Raw genomic sequence first — 19,723 nt, forward strand, 5'->3', positions numbered from 1 at the left:
AGACACCCTGGGGTCCTTGGGGGGTGTCCAGGGGACCCCCAGCAAAATGTGTTAATACAGCATATGCGATTCAAAAATAGCAGATGTACAAGCTCAAATGTTTGGAATTTTTTGAATAATTTAACGCAAAGCTTCTCTTCATGGCACAAAACATTTTCACGGCCAAATAAATACCACTTTGGGGGTCCTTGACATGAACAGTTTTGAGAACCACCGATACTAGTGTACACACTACCCACTCACCTACACAGGTTGAGAGACTAGTGTACACACTACCCAGGCTCTCACCTACACAGGTTGAGAGACTAGTGTACACACTACCCAGGCTCTCACCTACACAGGTTGAGAGACTAGTGTACACACTACCCAGGCTCTCACCTACACAGGTTGAGAGACTAGTGTACACACTACCCAGGCTCTCACCTACACAGGTTGAGAGACTAGTGTACACACTACCCAGGCTCTCACCTACACAGGTTGAGAGACTAGTGTACACACTACCCAGGCTCTCACCTACACAGGTTGAGAGCCTATTCTCCTAATGAGCCAAGGATTCTAATTAGACAATACACGCAAAGATTAACAGTCAGTTTTCTGGGTTGAGTCCAGATCTACAGATCTACAGTATAGTAGCTGGTTGTTGGTCCAACATGTTCTTATCCTTCTTTGATGGATGACCACCATCTGACGATGTGGAGACACTGAGCTACTACCTCTACCCCTGCACCTCCCTCCCAGAATCTCACAGCAAGAGACGTTTTGTTTTTGAAGCTCAGAGGTGTTTAATATTCACTCCCTTTGTCAAGAAGCCATCGTGAGTGGGAAATTGCGCCAAAGGAAAAACTGTGTGTTTCAATACTTATCGCGTATAGTATTAGTGGCGCATTCGCAATTACACCCCTGGCTGGTTTCTTTTAGCTCCCTTTTTAAATTTGCTTCCAATGACCTTTTATGTCCCAACAATTTTTGGGCAAGCAGGGAAAGAAGTTTTCTAGTGGTGTTAATTGTTTTCCGCACCGATGTGCGGAGAGCTCTGAGGTGTGCATGTGAATAAAAATGGTTGTGATTCATTTGCCCTCCCTCCTCTCTCTCAATCTCTCTCTATCCATCTCTTTCTAACTCTCCCTCTGCCTCTCTCTCAGTCCTCTCCCCATTTCAGATCGCACACACACACTTACCATACTCGATAGCAGGTGTCACGTTAACCCATTGAGACCTGGAACGCATCCATGTCACGTTAGCGTTTAACCACATTAACCATTAACCCATTTTGGGGCGGGAACCCCTTTTGGTGTTTTAAACATTGTTATAATTTAGCTATTGAAAAATAGCAGATCTACAAGCTCATAGCGCGCCACCGAGTGGCGCGCTATGAACTTGTAGGTCTGCTATTTTTGAAAAATCGTTAAAATGTGCCTCAAATCTTTCCGAAAATTGTCATGATTTAGAAAACTTTTTTTTTTTTAATTTCGACGTCAGGCCTGAATGGGTTAAGCGAGGCGGTAACTAAACAAAGAAGTCTCATTTAGCATGCTGGGGACTCTGTTTGCCAGACTGATGAGCCTGGCTCATTTCCTCCGCTGTCCTCCACCCAGCCTCGTCTCGTCTATTCACAGCACCATGCAGCCAACCTCCCCTTGAGAGGACAATAGAGCGTAATAAATGGGACATTCACACCGTCACAATGTTAATTAACAAAGGACTTGTGCCCATAATGGACTGTGACTGCATGGGAGGCAAAGTAAGGGTCTGGTCAGGCTGGCTAAACACGATAGGCGGGTGGTGCTGGGGGAGGGGGTGGCCCCCACTGTGCAGCAGGTCACTGAAGAGATTTCCCTGAGGCTGTAGGTGATTGTACAGGTGGACTGGTGCTGTTTAAGGGCTTGGAAATCAACGATAACGTGTTTGGCCAATAGGACCCATACGGATCCATTTGGTTCCATTTTTACACTTTTTAGGCTGCAACCCCTAACATAATCATCTTTGAACATGGGGCACCACCACCACCAACCTGACAAGCACTTGGCATTGTAGACATTACATTTAGTTTGACTCGGTTCCACAGATAAATACTGTGAAAATAGCCAAACTTCAAGCTCACAGCGCCTCGCCCAGCGATACCCCCAAGTTTGGGAACCACTGAGTTCAATGAACACTGTCGATTTTACAGTTACATTGATTACATAGTGTTATAATTTTGCATGGTTCGTCACCTGAACGCATGAGGCAACCACAAATGTGACCGGGTCTGGCAAATAGGCCTTCATCTCGACCAGAGTAATTTTTCAGTTTTTTTTAAATGATTGTGCCGTTTTACCCAAAGCTGAGAAAAACCCCTTTGAATGTTCACAACATTCACAACATTCACAAAACAAGCCTACTTTGACTTATAAATGTATTTAATTTTCCCAAATCAATAATCTGTTGGAATGAAAACCTTCTTCAACATTCAAACTGTGTTAATATGAAAAAAACGAAAATCACAAACCAGGACCATTTTGCTAGACCTGGTCACAAATACAAACGCTGGAGTGGAGACCGATGCTTCCCAAGCTGTGACAAAAGTCCATTCCAGCTTGTTTTGCACGACCAGCAGCAAACTGATTCGCATGGTCCCCCTAACCGTACCAGAATACCATGCACACAAACCTGCATGCTCGCCCTAACCGTACCAGAATACCATGTACACAAACCTGCATGCTCGCCCTAACCGTACCAGAATACCATGTACACAAACCTGCATGCTTGCCCTAACCGTACCAGAATACCATGCACACAAACCTGCATGCTTGCCCTAACCGTACCAGAATACCATGTACACAAACCTGCATGCTTGCCCTAACCGTACCAGAATACCATGCACACAAACCTGCATGCTTGCCCTAACCGTACCAGAATACTATGCACACAAACCTGCATGCTTGCCCTAACCGTACCAGAATACCATGCACACAAACCTGCATGCTCGCCCTAACCGTACCAGAATACCATGCACACAAACCTGCATGCTCGCCCTAACCGGAACAGTGTACCATGCACACAAACCTGCATGCTCGCCTTAGCCAGAGCAGTGTACCATGCACACAAACCTGCCCGGGGATACGTGCATGCGCCCAGGCTCGGCTCAGAACAACAAATTGCCTTTTTTTTTTTCTTTATTTCTTTTTCGCTCCCTTTTCTCCCTGAAGTGAAGTTTGAATGCAGGACTGCGCAGCAGAATTGGTGCAGCGAGGCCTGTCAGCCCGGTCTGACAAACTCATTCTAGGCCGCCAGCACTTGTTCCTGTCTGATGAAAATGTTACGGCGTTCGTTCATTCTCTGCCTCGGCCCTGGCTGTTCCCAGAACACAGCGCTGAGTGGATGCTTATTCTGTCATCATTTTGGAGACGCACGCACGTACGCACGCACGCCACGCACGCACGCGCACGCAGGCACGCAGGCACGCACGCACGCACGCACGCAGGCAGGCAGGCAGGCAGGCAGGCAGGCAGGCAGGCACGCAGGCAGGCAGGCACGCACGCACGCACGCACGCACGCACGCACGCACACACGCACGCACGCACTAGACACATTTTGCCCATCCAATTATGACCAATTTAATTTGTACATCTAATATATTATTGTCCTCTATTCTGAGGTTAAAAGCTTCCTCAGGGACAATTTTATATAAAGTCTTCATTCATTATAGATAAAAAAAAACCCACTTCTACTTGCCCAGTGACGCACACATCCACTTATCAAGAGAGGGTTTTTTTGGAAACCGCTTGTATATTAAAAGAAAAAAGGTTGCTATTCTTGGATACATTGGCAAACGCAACACAATCATTCACGAGCCAGCGGTTTGAGTTGAGATCAGATCTGAGAGTTATGAATGGCCAAAACAATAACTCCCTGTGACATCTCTTAAACAATAACTCCCTGTGACATCTATTAACCCATGTTGGGCGGGAACCCCTTTTGGTGTTTCAAGCATTCTGTTATACTTTAGCTATTGAAAAATAGCAGATCAGCTCATAGCGCGCCACCGAGTGGCGCGCTATGAACTTGTAGGTCTGCTATTTTTTGAAAAATCGTAAAAATGCGGCACAAATCTTTGAATAGGTATATATTCTTTCAGAGCGAGCGTCTTTTATTTATTTCGACGTCAGGCCTAAATGGGTTAAACCTGTAGCCCAGCATATCGTCTCTGTCGGAGGGGAACCTCATATGTCCAAAACTGTTACTTTTCAGTATTCAAATTAAAACATAGCAAATGTGGGGGCGTGGTGGCGCAGTCGGTAGCGCTGTCGCCTCACAGCTAGGTCCCGGGTTTGATTCCCGCTGGGGACGTTGTGGGCACTGTGGGCGTGGTCTCTCATCTGCGTCATCAGCAGCAATACGCTAGGTGGGGTTGGCTAAAGGGCCTTTCTGTATGTGTAGAGTTTGCATGATCTCAAACATGTAGTAATCCTGGTCTCTATACTGCCTCCCACCCGCCGGATGGAAAGGAACTGGTTGGAAAAACGTGTTTCTTCCACGCGCTACGCCCTACCGGGGAAACTCCACCCTTATCAGATGAGAAGCGGCGTGCTCACTCCTCATGCATTGAAGGAAGCATGAGCTCAGTGCGGGGCTCTCCCCAGGTTGGCAGAGGGAGAGTAGCGCTACTCTCCCTCTATTTTAGGCAATTGGCACCAGGTGAAAAATGGGTTAAAAAATCGTGGGATAAAAAAATAAGCTAAAAAATAAGCTCAAAAATAAGCTCATAATCGCTTTGCGGTTATCTCAAATAATTGCAATTAGGCCTATCATAATTGTGACCAACCTTTGCGTGTGTGCGTGTGATGTCATTGCTTGGCCATGTCACTCACATTTACAGTTTAAAACAATACAGCGTGGTCGAGGGAAGTGACATGAATGATGCCACGTGCGCTTGTGCTCGTATAGTACGTGTGTGGCGTGGGCGTGCTTGAGCGCGCCAGCGTGTGCAAAAACATACTCTTGCCCCATGCACGTGCGTCGCGCACACAGATTTATTCACCCCTCCACAGTGTATGACAGTCAAGGCAATTACCTACCGCGCTTTTCTGCCATGCTTTATTTGCAATAACTGTCACTTGTCAGAGCCCCACCCCATCCGATATGATTTTCATGAACACACGTGTATGGATTATTGAGATCCGCGGAAGCCCCCAGTTAGGAATTGTATGTGTGATGGAGAGAGAAGAGAGAGAGCGAGAGAGCGAGTGAGAGCGAGAGAGAGAGGGGGTGGGGGGGGGGGGTTTCACAGCGAAATGCTAATGTTGCAAAGAGAAGTAATGAAATATTAAGCTTGCAGTGTCAACTCCATGACATGCAGCCACATAAGTTAGTTAGAGAGAGAGTGAGACGGAGAGGAAGACAGGTGGATTATTAAGATGGCCGCCTCTTGGTGATGTGTTTTTCTAATGCTGTCACGCCAGGAGAGCACAGAGGATCCACCCTCACATGACAACACTCCACACCTCCACCTCACAGTCCTGACGTATTGTCGCTGGCGGGCAGTAAATTAAAGCCTTATATACTTGATCATATAGCGCCGTCATACAAAAGTGTCAAAGGCAGCAGATCTACAAGCTCGCAGATCTGCTATTTCTTATCATTTCGAATGTGAATCCTGCAAAGTAACAGCTTTGGACGTATGAGGTTTCCACCCGACAGAGACGACATCCCTGTGGATCTCTCAGCTGGAACCGATGCACCCTCAGCTCTCACAGCAGCCAGACAGCTACAGCAACAAAAGAGGCCCTTTCCTACCAGCAGAAAGGTCACTGCTTTGAACCCCGCCACAGCCAATGTGTCCGTCTACAGCCAGTGTGCCCTTAAGCAAAGCGCAGATGCCATTGTGCCTGCTCATTTACTGCATGTCACTATGGATAAACGTATCGCCTATACTGCAAATGTCATCTTTATTGTGCTGTTGACAGGTGCCAGTTTCCCACTCAGATTTGGCTGACCTCCGGTGCCCGTGGGGTAATTGGCAGATGTCGTGACAGCTCTGACAGACTATAGTCTCTCAATCCCTCCTCTTCCGCCAACTTTTGCATTTGGTTGTTAAGCGTGTTAAATGTGAGTGGAACTGGGAGGCATAGCGCATTCCTTAAAGTTCAACACTATCTCACCCCCAAAAGTCATAATGTGCAAAAGGTCATCGCAGGCAGAATTTAGCCACAGGAGGCACCGGTGAGCGAGCTTAGGCGAGCGAGTCCCCGTGCTGAATGTTGCGAAGTCTGGCGTCCGAGTTATGTCCCGATAGCGACAGAATCGTAATTAATGTCAATGTCAATGGTGTGTTTTCAGTGATTACGCTAGAGGGCGCTCTTTGCCAACGCATGAATAATGCTTGGTTTTTAGGAGACGGATACAACTGGGAATGAACAGAAAGTGGAAATGTTTTACTCCATCCGCCTCCACGTTATCAGATTTAGAAAAATACATTTGTCTTGGATTCTATTCCCAGATTGCGTTTTATGGTCAAAACAAGCTGTATTCAATGGCTAAAGAACAGATGATCGCGTTTACAAAATGCATTTTCCGGTGAAAGAAAAAATTATCGTCCGCCTCTCCAGACAGCCTTCGTTTACATCCGGGACACATTATGGGTCCCATGGGTCGACACAATGAGGTAAAAACGCTGAAAAACACTGGAGGAGGAATTAATGAATGATTACCTGGCAATCAATGTGTTAATGGGTTTTAAACAGCTCTTTATGGTGGGGTCGACCCCCCAGTGCAAGTGTGAGTTCTATTGGTTCTAGACGTGCTGTAAGGAGGCCGTGTGCCCACTGTCAAGAGACGCTGAATGGAGGCTGGGCGGGGGCAGTAGCCTCACCATCTGTCGTCCGACAGCCAAAGTCACCCTGGGATAACTGGGAGGGAACGCACAGAAGTATCAACTGTGTGTCTGTCTGTCCGGCGTGCGTGCGTGCGTGCGTGCGTGCGTGCGTGCGTGCGTGCGTGTGTGCGTGCGTGCGTGCGTGCATTACTACCGTGGTGTAAAAAAGTACATAAGTACACATTTTTTACTTTACTGGAGGATTACCAATTTTCAATAATTTTACTTCTACTCCACTACATCTCAGAGGCAAATATTGTACTTTTTAATCCACTGCAATTATTTGAAAACGGCAGCCTGGCAGCCTGGCATACATGTTCACCAAAAATCTCAGATCTACAAGCTCGTCAAAAAATCTGACCATTCTGAAGTGAATAGGGCTGTACTGTACTCGTGCTGTAGTACTGTACTGTATGCCTACTGTACAAGCCCTCCTCCCTGGCGCGTGTTTGTGTGTGTGCGTGTGTGTGTGCGTGCGTGCGTGCGTGCGTGCGTGCGTGCGTGCGTGCGTGCGTGCGTGCGTGCGTGCGTGCATTGTCTGGTCCATCAGTGTGTATGTGGTGTCGTGGTGTGTGTGCTGGGTCTATCAGATCGTGCGTGCGTGCGTGCGTGCGTGCGTGCGTGCGTGCGTGCGTGCGTGCGTGCGTGCGTGCTCTGGTCCATCAGTGTGTATGTGGTGTCGTGGTGTGTGTGCTGGGTCTATCAGATAGTGGGAGGTTGACCCTGGAGAAAAGCTCTGTGTTAATGTGATTCTGAACCTCTCTGCCCTTATCCTGCACCTGACGGCGGGGTAGGGGAGGGTCGCGGAGGATAATAATGTTTGTCCTGACGGCCTGTCCCCACCATCCATCCCCCTGTTCCCTGGATCAGGTATTAGGGACTAGGGGAGGGTCGCGGAGGATAATAATGTTTGTCCTGACGGCCTGTCCCCACCATCCATCCCCCTGTTCCCTGGATCAGGTATTAGGGACTAGGGGAGGGTCGTGGAGGGATAATAATGTTTGTCCTGACGGCCTGTCCCCACCATCCATCCCCCTGTTCCCTGGATCAGGTATTAGGGACTAGGGGAGGGTCGTGGAGGGATAATAATGTTTGTCCTGACGGCCTGTCCCCACCATCCATCCCCCTGTTCCCTGGATCAGGTATTAGGGACTTTAAGCAACGACGGCTACTGCAGTCGGCTCCGGTAACCGGAAATGGATCAGTGCTCGATACATACAGTAAACCTGCTTGCCGTCGCAGCCCTTTCTACTACGGAAGAACCTACAGTACACTTACACATAGTGTCTACAACGCTATGTCATAACCATGTTTATTGAAATTATAGCTGTCGACATGCGACAGGGTGTTTAAAAAAAAGTGTTTATGTTTGACACACGCTGCATAGACGTGTCGCCATGGGAACCAATGTTGCCGTCTGTTTTCTTAATGATTTTGACAGCTACGGCGAGGGCGTCATAGCCGCCATACTTCCACCTAGCGGAGCCGTCCTGAAAACCGTCGTTGCTTAAAGTCCCTAAACAGAGTGTCCCCACCATCCATCCCCCTGTTGCCTGGATCAGGTATTAACAGACTGCGTGTCCGTGGAGACAGTGCAGTGAATGGACCGTCAAAACCAGAGGAGAATAGAGGTGAGATGAGCAGACTTGAGATAGGCGCAGGGGTTTTTAAACTATTCGCCCCTATAGCGGCAGCCTTACATCGGGCGACTTTCAAACTATTTCACGGTCATGCAGTCAAGTTATAATAAAATCTCGTCACGCCGGCTTCACCGTGCAGGTTCTGGTGGCTTGGTTCGGAGTTGTGGGAAGCCATTGGCGATAAACCCTGTTTATTGACAGCTTGTTGCCATGCAAAACAAATTAATATGAAGGAGTGCACAAGTCTGCATGCGTGATCAAAATAAATATGTGCGGCAGATCAAAGGAAATGAAGCACTCTTGTGCACTGCCACCAGTACCAACTGGATACCAACTATATCTGGTGTCATGTACAAATGTTTATCTATTACCTGTAAGTATACTTAGAAACTAGTGTTGATTGTTGACTAATCATTACAAGTGGCGCTTATTTTGAAGAGGAAGAGGAAGTCTGTTTCGGTTGTAACCAAGCTGCCATTGTTATGATTCCGTCCAGAGCTCTAGTCTAACCAAGTAAACAAGAACCCACGTGGATTCAAAACAAGATTTTAGCCAAGGTTCATATATTTACAATATGAAAACCATCTGTGACTTAGACAATGTACACACTTTGGAAGTACGTTAAACATGGAACCTCCGTGGCATTAGGTGAGTAGTTCATACTAGCTCAGAGTAGAGACATCCGACCTCAGTGCGCACCGAAAGAACATCTCCAGGTGCTCTCCTGAGAACTAGCCCAAAAAGGTCTGCACGCCTGTCAATATAACTGTGGTTCAAAGGACACAGGCATGGTGTGTGTGTGTGTGTGTGTGTGCGTACTGACCACCTCTCTGGGCAGATGGGGGTCCTCCTGGCGCAGCACCAGCAGAGTGACGGTGCCTCCCATGGGAGTGGCGCGGAGCAGGGCCACCACCTCCTCCTGGCTCTTACCACTCAGGTCCACTTCACTCACCTGGACACACCACGCACGCACGCACGCACACACGCACACGCACACACACACACACACACACACACACACACACACACACACACACACACACACACACACACACACAGGTCATTCCAAAGTGTAGGGGCCCTGGTGGCTCAGAGACCGATTACTTTCGGAGCCAATCTGCACTGGACATAAAACGAGGGGTGGTATATTCCCAAATGAAAACACGATGATTGTGGTTTCAGACAATCAGAATCAGCTTTTCACATCACAGATTTACAGAGTAAAATAGTTTTTGTGCATAGTTCCATCTTAGTAGTGCACTCTCTGGACTCTTGACTATGGGACAGCATTTACTCAAGTACTGCATGTACTTACTTACTTGGTATTTGTACTTTAATGGAGTACTTACAATTTTCAATACTTTTACTTCTACTCCTCTACATCTCAGAGGCAAATGTTGTTGTACGTTTTACTCCACTACAATTATTCGAAAACTTTAGTTAGTAGTCTAGTAAGTAAATTGTGATTATTATTTCGAAACCACTTCAAAACTAAAAAGTATTCATTTAAAAACTTGAGAAATGGGACCTTCTACAATGAGTACTTTAAGTGTATATATATATATTTTTTGTAACCCATTTTTTCACCCCTGTGCCAATTTTCTAATGTGATCCTGGGCTCTCTACACACCCTCCGCCAACCTAGTCCCCATATATGGGGGACAAGGGGAGAGCAACGGACTTGAACTCATGCTTCCTTCCTGCCTGAGTGTCCAAGTTGCTCCTTTACACGTGACAGGGGGGAGTTTCCCTGGTTGGACGTAGCGCGTGGAAGGAACACGTTATTCCAACCAGTTCCTTTCCCCTCCATCAGGCGCCCCGGCTGGCCAGGGGGAGGCAGTTTGTTTAGAGACCAGGATTACTGCATGTTTTTGTGAGGGTACAATTTACAATTTAGGCATTTAGCAGACGCTCTTAATCCAGAGCGACTTACATTAGGGGTACAGTAGGGTACCTACCCTAGGGGACACAGGGAGAACATGCAAACTCTGCACAGAAAGGCCCTTTCGCCAACCCCGCCTCGGGTATGGGCACTGATGACGCGGAGGAGGAAACACGCCGCCAGCACCCACAGCGCCCCGAGCGGGAATCGAACGCAGGACCTTCTAGCTGTGAGGCGACAGCACTACCAACTGTGCCACCGTGCCCCTTTAAGTATATTTTGATGCCAATACTTTTGAATCCTTTTGATCTTGTACTGATCTTCTACAATAGGGTATTGATACATTTACTTATGTAAAACATGTGAGTACTTCAATGACTGATTTATTCAGCAATTCAAAGTCATAGTATAGTCCAGGGGTCGGCAAATACTTTTGGCCTCAGGCCAATGTTTTCCTACAGCATTTAGATGGCGGGCCAGATAATATAATCAAAGTCTACTTTAAGAAATTGATAGTTAAAGGTTTTTACTGGAACTCCATGACAAACTGCCTTATAAGACGCACAGTTGCGATGAAGGGAACGGCTCAAAATAAAACGAGCTATGGTGGCATAATATACTGTAAACAAGCAGTTGTTTCTTTAACTGGTTCAGTCCAACCGACGTGCCCACACGTCATAAGCAATCCAACCGACGGGTTGCAATGACGTGTGGGCACGTCCTAGCGCATCTTCAATGATATCAAACCAGAGAAGAATATTCAGAATTTGTTTCTTTTTTTTTTTGTTGAGTTGGACTCCAAGGCCACCATACTCTTCGCTCTTCGTTCATGTGCGGTCCGGTCACTTCCCTGTTTACCGCTGCAGAAAGAATGCCTCGTATCTCATAATCTAGGGAGCTCTCCGTGGTTTTGATCTGATGGATATACTAAGCTCTTCATTTCTGACTTCTCATCTGCCTCTCGTTCAAAATATGAATATGGAAACGAGAGCAAGGTAAGCAAGCAAAAAAATATCTCTGTTTTTTTCCGGAACAGAAGGGGGGGGGGCTTTACAGAGTAAAAGCGGCCATGTCTTCCCGGCACCCCTGAAGCTTCTATTTTGAAGGAATCCCGGCGCTGATTGTGTTAATAATACATTTATGGACTTACCATGGAGCCCAGAGGAGCCAAACCCTAATTATAATTATAATATTTGACATAGGCTACCTTTATTAATTATCATTAATCCCAGACATCACATTGTTAGGCTAAATTAATACTTCATCATAATGACGATGGTGTTACAGATCTACAAGCTCACCCTAACCCGACCCGTTGTGAGATTAGTAGATCAGCTATATTAGGCCCGCAACGCTGTCAAATGACAGAGCATAAACTGAGCTGTAATTACTGGATTGATTGGCTGCAGCTGAGGAACTATGTCTATAATATATACATAGCTCCTCAGCTGCAGCCAATCACGAAGAAAGCACATAATATGTGCAGCCTGCTTTCTTCGTGTTGGCTAAACATTTAACCTTGTTAGGAAGTCTAAGAAACAATGGCAATAATCCAAAAGCCTAAAGAGGAAAATACGCACCTGCTGCAGCCTGTCTCCCGCCTTCAGTCGGCCATCTTCGATGGCGGCTCCTCTGGCGAGGATGTTTTTGACGAAGATGGGCGCACTGCCGCCTATGGGCACGTCTCTGGTCGTGATGCTGAATCCGAGGCCTTCTGGACCTACAGGGAAGAAAAGAGAACCATCAAGAAGGAGTTATTAATGTCCCGTATCCTATGGCAGGGGTCTTCAGGCCAAGGACCCCGTTAGCTGAGAGAGAGATGAAGCAGGGAGTCAGGGATCCCCCAACCCATACTATATACAATATTGTTGCACATTAAACTTTTTCACAGATTCCATGTACTTTCATTGCTTGACATCATCAATGTATTTTGGATTGATGTTAACGTGTATTTTCAGACATTAAACCACTCAAAATTCACTCAGTACTTTGTCTGCCTGATCAACAAGCTTGTAGATCTGCTATCTTTGGCTAAAGTTATCCCCAGAAAAGGGAGATCAAGTGGTTCATGTAAAAACCTTTTTTTGTAAATAAAAAAGCCTATCACAAGATTTGGCAGCCCCCCTGTACTAACTCTGAGCACCCCTTAGGTCCCGGACCACCTGTTGAAGACCCCTGCCGTACGGTGCTCCTTGCACATTTGGAAATGCATGGTTTGGTAATATCATATTCCTAACATGAGGAAACAACATGCAGGGATCAAATTATGGTGTAGTGCATGTGCCGAGTCTCCATCAGTTCATAAAAGACACTGGGATTTCACTGGTTTACCATTAGGGTGTGGCACTGAATTTTTCATTTTTTACATGTGTCGATATCTAAATATAAAGTCAAACAGATGAATGAACCAAAACCGGGTGGTGTTTATGATGAATGCATGTGGACAGCAAAGCCACACTGTCGCAAGTTATGGTCAAATTAAAAGGCAGGTTACCGACCAGAATAACCCTAGAGGAACGACTGATTACACGTCTCTGGGTGATTCCAAATGTCAGACAACGTTCAACGGCCCTTGAACTGAAATGACAGATTTTTATCGTGTCTGCTCTTTCCTGAAAATGCAGTTTTTCTTAAAGATGGAGTGCCGTGATCTGAAAAAAAACCTGAAAAAAATCATGGCACTCCATCTTTAATCATTACTGTGCCTATACAAATATAGATTAATATAAATTCTATCCAAAGCCTTCAATCCCAAAGTACAAATGTGTGCATAAATGTGCGTACAATCGCAGCCAGGCAATATCACGAGAGTCATGACGGTACTAGACCATAGAATAGGAAGAGGCAAACATAAAGCTATTGACGTATCCATGCTGATTGCTTTGGGTTGGGTAAGCTATGACCTTTATTGTTGATCAAGCGAATATGAATTGTTGCTGTGGAAGACATAGGCAAATCCAATAACGGTTAAATTGGGAGGATTTCTGCCATGACCTTTACCGTTGACTGGACCTGTAAATAGTCAATGAAAAATAACGTATGTGTGTGTGTGTGTGTGTGTGTGTGTGTGTGTGTGTGTGTGTGTGTGGGTGGGGGGGGGGGGGGGGGGGGGGGGGGGGGATCAAAATGTCACCCGATTTATAATGTATCCTAAAATTGATAGAGTTTGTCATGAGTCATGGTTCTGTTTATTGTTGCTGTTGGGCAGAAATCTCCTATCTTCGTATTCTAACGTTTTGTGTTTTTCCATAAATTAACTCCGTACTTAATCATACGACAGCATCACACTGTACAAAAGCATTGGAACTAGATCCACAAGCTCGAAACGCGTCATCGATCTGCTGCTTTTTATGCTTTTGAATCCTGAAAAGTAACAGTTTTGGACATATGAGGTTTCCACCCGACAGAGACGATAAAGTCCCGGATTAGCAGATGATCATTAACACCGATGTGGGAGCTATTTCTGGATCAACCGCGGGGCCGTGCTGGAATGAATCTCTCACATAGATTCTCCCGCTATAGAATCCTCCTCCCTGACACTGAAGGAACATTCGCCGGTTGGTTGCTGCTTGGTATTCATGTCAGAGAGGTTGCTCATTTCTCAGAGCTGTCAGTATATCTCTGATGCTTCATCATAACCAACTGACTGACTGACTGACTGACTGACTCTCTCCGGGTGTCTGTCAGTCAGACGGTGGTAGTGTTTATGCCGTGGAGGCACACAAGCGATAGAGAGCCCTAACTGGGAACTTTGTCACCGCTTCTGCGACAGTTAACCCATAAAAACCGGGAAAGCATTTGCTATGCCATTTTAGATATTACCGTAGTTGTAATTTAACTAAAACTCTTAGGATTTAGAAACTGTGGTTCTCAAAATAGCAGATGTACAAGCTTGCAGTGGGCTTGTATCTATGTTTTCACCTTATTTATTTTTAAGTCTAAAGTGTTTGAAAAATGTTGATGTTTCTTAAAAAACAACAACACAAATCTTCTCTTCTGGGGGTCCCTGACACAAAACATTTTCAGATAGGGTGGTCCGCGGCCAAATACATATCATTTTGGGGGTCCTTGGTATGAAAAATAACTACTGATTACTACTGATTTAGAAGGCATTTGTAGAATTGGCTTCAGGCTTTAATGGGTAAAAAAACCCTGCAGAGAATGTGTGTATGTGCGTGCTTGTGTGCGTGCGTGCGTGCATCCATGTCCGTGCGTGCACGTGCGTTGTCTGTCACAAAGCAGAGCTGCCGAGGATAAAGACTTTTTCCACAGTCTTTCTAACCAGCCGATATGGCACGGTAATGAAACAGGAAGTAATAGCAGTCATTATTCATGTCGAATGTTAAATGGGATGAGAGACTTACACAAACGCTAATCTCTTAACGCTGGTTTCTGTTTCTACGCGCGTTGCAAGAATCTGAGCAGGCTGCCGTGGCAATCTGCTTTCTGTGCTGTGTGTAATGACTGTAGAAGATGGAAGATGTGGAAGAGATGTAGCTGTTGTTCAGTGGCGTGCACAGACATTTAGAGGTGCAGGTGCTCAAGTTAAAAAAGGGCACCTTGTGCAGCGCGTGGAACCCCTTTTGGTGTTAGCATTATGTTATGCTTTAGCTATTGAAAAATAGCAGATCTACAAGCTCATAGCGCGCCACCGAGTGGCGCGCTATGAACTTGTAGGTCTGCTATTTTTGAAAAATCAAAAAAAAAGGAAAAAAAAAAAGTGTTTTTTTCTTTTTTTTTCAAAAGGGCACATTGCCAAAAGGGCAGGGGGTGCTCTAGCACCCCCTAGTGTCTATCTGTGCACGCCACTGCTGTTGTTTGATGCGTTCCCCCACTACGGTTTCAGAGGCTGATGATAAGCCATATCATATAGCGTCGCTGGCTGGCAGAAACCTCTTATCTCCGTGTTTTAACTTTTTGTGTTAGGAGAATTCCAGGCTAGCCATTTTCTTACCTTAATCTGATGTTATTATATCCTACAACGAGTGGTACAGGTGAAAGAATGACATAACTCCCTCCAGAGCGCACCGCAGCTCTGACCGTGCATGCTGGGTCTTGTGCTAAATCGCTTATTATTATTATAATGACCAGATAAGCTCCACAGTGTTTTGTCCCAAATGGGCTGCCGCAAAAAGGCGAGCTAGCGTAAGACCCAGCGTGCATAACTGTGAGCTGCGGTGGACTCGGGGTGGAGTAATGAAATGTTTCACCCGTACCACTCGTTCTACCATATAATGACATCGGATTAAGGTAAGAAACGGCAAGACTGGAATTCGCCCCTACTTGATCATACTACAGTATCACACAAAAGCATCAAAAGCATCTAGCTAGCAGATCCGCTACTTTTGCTGTTTTTGAATTTGAATCCTGAAAAGTTTTGAACATATTTTACGAGGTTTCCACCCGACAAGAGATGATATGGTACCCGTTTCTACCGCTTCTTCTTCTTTCGTGTATCGTCATCATACTGTATGTCCAGCTCAGTGTCACAAAGCCATGCCATTGTCTCTGGTCCCACGTGGAAGAGGCCAGCCTCTGAAGGAGGTCTGTACAGAGGACAGGTGGTGATGGTCCCACGTAGAGGCCAGCCTCTGAGGGAGGTCTGTACAGAGGACAGGTGGTGATGGTCCCACGTGGAAGAGGCCAGCCTCTGAAGGAGGTCTGTACAGAGGACAGGTGGTGATGGTCCCACGTAGAGGCCAGCCTCTGAAGGAGGTCTGTACAGAGGACAGGTGGTGATGGTCCCACGTGGAAGAGGACAGCCTCTGAAGGAGGTCTGTACAGAGGACAGGTGGTGATGGTCCCACGTAGAGGCCAGCCTCTGAAGGAGGTCTGTACAGAGGACAGGTGGTGATGGTCCCACGTAGAGGCCAGCCTCCAGACAATTGCACGAGTCCCTCCGATCCGAGTCCGAGTCGAGTAGCAAGTCATTTGGTCCAAGTCTCAAGCAAGTCTCAAGTTTTTCTGTTGTGGGCAAGTCGGGTCGAGTCACAAGGTTATGTCAAGTCGGGTCGAGTCACAAGGTTGTCAAGTCAAGTCGGGTCGAGTCACAAGGTTGTCGAGTCAAGTCGGGTCGAGTCACAAGGTTGTCGAGTCAAGTCGGGTCGAGTCACAAGGTTATGTCAAGTCAAGTCGGGTCGAGTCACAAGATTGTCGAGTACTGTACTGTACTGTACTGTACTGTACTGTACTGTACTGTACTGTACTGTACAAGCTCTCCTCCCTGGCCTCTGTCGGTGTGTTAGGCTGCACAACAGTGACACTTGATGGTGGTGACAATAATTATGCTATTTCCGTGCTCGGATACAGGGACACAGGGACACACACAAGTCACACATAGCTGTCTATAGTGGTTGCACCACTCAAAAAACAGGAAAAGAACACTTATGCCAATATCAAACTTATGCCAATTACAATATGTAAAATCACAATATCCAGTCTAATTATATGAATATAATACTGATGCCCTGCCCATGCACAGACAGGCCTAAAGCAAGTACAAAAATAATTTAAAAAGAATATAATAATAATAATAATAATAATAATAATAATAATAATAATAATATATTATTATTATTATTATTATTATAATAATAATATATTATTATTATTATTATGACAATTAAAAAGGAAAAATAAAGAAATAAGACTTTCCCATTCAGACACAGAAGTACAGGCCTGTGTCTGCATTAAATTGTCTTAAGGAAAAAAGAAATACCTCATGTCACTCACTGCATTTTGTCTCAGTATAGGAAATCAAAATATTCTGTTGTACTTTGTTAAAGACGTTGGGAAGCTTAACGATGTTTAATTGACTACAGGCGATAGAGTGAGAGACAACGTGACCGCGTCGTCAACTCCCCATGTTCAGCTGTGGATGTTTTTCTTTTCCTTTTTTTTTTGATGATCACAACTTAAGTTAGCGTCTTGTGTTGTTGTTGTTGGAAGCTGTTGCTGAATTAAGGACTTTTCAAATGGAATAATTTATTTGGAACAATAAAACAAGACAGGTAAGAGGAAAGTAGGAAAGGAAGTTTGCACCCGACGGACAAGCTTATTGTTCAACTGTGTAAAACATGCGTGGCTCACGCAGTTTATCAATTTGACCCAACATGATTACATGAAACCTGCATTTATAACAGTGAATGGCCGGTTACGCCAGGGCTCCACCGGACACGTTGCGTCTCCGTCGCGTGCGGCAAAAAACGCACCGGTTAAATTTTAATGCATGCGTTAATGTCACGCAACGCGGGCAGTGGAGCCACCCTTCATTGATTAAAAAGGGAACATTCCCTGACGGTGACGGAGACGCGACGCTGACGCGCCCGGTGGAGCCCCGGTGTCAAGTTGTCCGAGTCAGCTTGTCTCAAGTCGAGTCGAGTCTGGAGTCATTGTCTTCCAAGTCAAGTCGAGTCTCAAGTTTTTACCCTTAAGTCCAAGTCGAGTTGCAAGTCGTCAAATCAATGACTCGAGTCGGACTCGAGTCGAGTCATCATGACTCGAGTCCAATACTCTGCCAGCCTCTGAAGGAGGTCTGTACAGAGGACAGGTGGTGATGGTCCCACATGGAAGAGGCCAGCCTCTGAAGGAGGTCTGTACAGAGGACAGGTGGTGATGGTCCCACGTGGAAGAGGCCAGCCTCTGAGGGAGGTCTGTACAGAGGACAGGTGGTGATGGTCCCACGTAGAGGCCAGCCTCTGAGGGAGGTCTGTACAGAGGACAGGTGGTGATGGTCCCACGTAGAGGCCAGCCTCTGAAGGAGGTCTGTACAGAGGACAGGTGGTGATGGTCCCACGTAGAGGCCAGCCTCTGAAGGAGGTCTGTACAGAGGACAGGTGGTGATGGTCCCACGTAGAGGCCAGCCTCTGAAGGAGGTCTGTACAGAGGACAGGTGGCGATGGTCCCACGTGGAAGAGGCCAGCCTCTGAGGGAGGTCTGTACAGAGGACAGGTGGTGATGGTCCCACGTAGAGGCCAGCCTCTGAGGGAGGTCTGTACAGAGGACAGGTGGTGATGGTCCCACGTAGAGGCCAGCCTCTGAAGGAGGTCTGTACAGAGGACAGGTGGTGATGGTCCCACATGGAAGAGGCCAGCCTCTGAAGGAGGTCTGTACAGAGGACAGGTGGTGATGGTCCCACGTGGAAGAGGCCAGCCTCTGAGGGAGGTCTGTACAGAGGACAGGTGGTGATGGTCCCACGTAGAGGCCAGCCTCTGAGGGAGGTCTGTACAGAGGACAGGTGGTGATGGTCCCACGTAGAGGCCAGCCTCTGAAGGAGGTCTGTACAGAGGACAGGTTCCACGTGGAAGAGGCCAGCCTCTGGAGGAGGTCTGTACAGAGGACAGGTGGTGATGGTCCCACGTGGAAGAGGCCAGCCTCTGAGGGAGGTCTGTACAGAGGACAGGTGGTGATTATGTGGTCGGCAGTCTGCTCAGGCTCGCCACACTCGCATGATGCTCTGTCTGCCAGGCCCCACTCCTTCATGGGCGATTTGAAGCGACCAACCCCAGTACGGTTACCCCAGTACACTTTCTACCGCTCTGTCACGCGTGTGTACGCGCACACACACGCGCGCACACACACCTAGCCTAACAAGCAGAATCAAACTCTGTGCCATTCTGATAACCGATTGTGATCTCATCGCTAACGCTCTCCAGCAGGTCAATTAGCCGAATGCATCTTCTAATAGGCCTGCGGTAATTACACTAGTGACGTCTTTATTTTGGGAAAACGGAAAACAACATAAAAGTAATTGTGTTCCTTTGCTGGATTAATCACAAATCCTGACTCCCATAAGCCAATTAGACTTGGAATGGGACTCAATGGGGTGTGTGTGTCCTTTCTCCACCGCATTATTTGATTGAGGCACTCTTGTTAATTTGCCATGCGGGACCCACTGCCACCACTTTGAACTTGAGAGATGGAGAGGCCAAAACAACATCAATCAGCACCACGCGTAACGCTGTGAGCTTGTAGATTCGCTTTTTATGTTTCAATAGCGCTTGTACTTGTTTGCTTGATCATTGTATAAAGAAATAAAATAAAATAAATATATATTGAAGGTCAGTACCGTACTACCGTATATGATTTTGTTTTTTTATATCTTCTCAAAAATATTTCTTTATTGAATCAAGGTTTTTCAAATCGATTACATTATTTTATTTAGACAAAATATTGGTTACAAATTTAAATGTAGGTAATAATCTATTATGCACTATGACTCTCCAAAATCAGGATCTGCATCGGACCCAAAAATCCGGTTTTAAGTGGTCTCTAATTCTCAGAACGGCGTTCCAAAATGCATTTCACTCAGCCATCTGATTCTGCCGCTCCATTACATTTCAGTGTTCA

At 46.4% G+C, this 19,723-nt stretch overlaps 1 protein-coding gene across 2 annotated transcripts in view; it reads right to left on the reverse strand.

Annotated features, from left to right (window-relative positions):
* LOC306913465 (partitioning defective 3 homolog) overlaps nucleotides 1-19,723 on the reverse strand; it is a gene marked incomplete at its 3' end in the record, with an annotated part of 531,789 nt that overhangs the window by 227,464 nt on the left and 284,602 nt on the right. For both annotated transcript variants that reach the window (XM_079490132.1, XM_079490131.1), the window contains exons 11-12: nucleotides 11,956-12,095; nucleotides 9,317-9,445 (exon numbers count right to left, since the gene is read on the reverse strand). In XM_079490132.1, the coding sequence (XP_079346258.1) occupies nucleotides 9,317-9,445; nucleotides 11,956-12,095 (269 nt within the window). The remainder of the gene's footprint in view (nucleotides 1-9,316; nucleotides 9,446-11,955; nucleotides 12,096-19,723) is intronic.

The sequence above is a fragment of the Electrona antarctica genome (genome assembly GCF_951216825.1).
Source record: "Electrona antarctica genome assembly, chromosome: 20".
In the NCBI taxonomy this organism is placed as follows: Eukaryota; Metazoa; Chordata; class Actinopteri; order Myctophiformes; family Myctophidae; genus Electrona; species Electrona antarctica.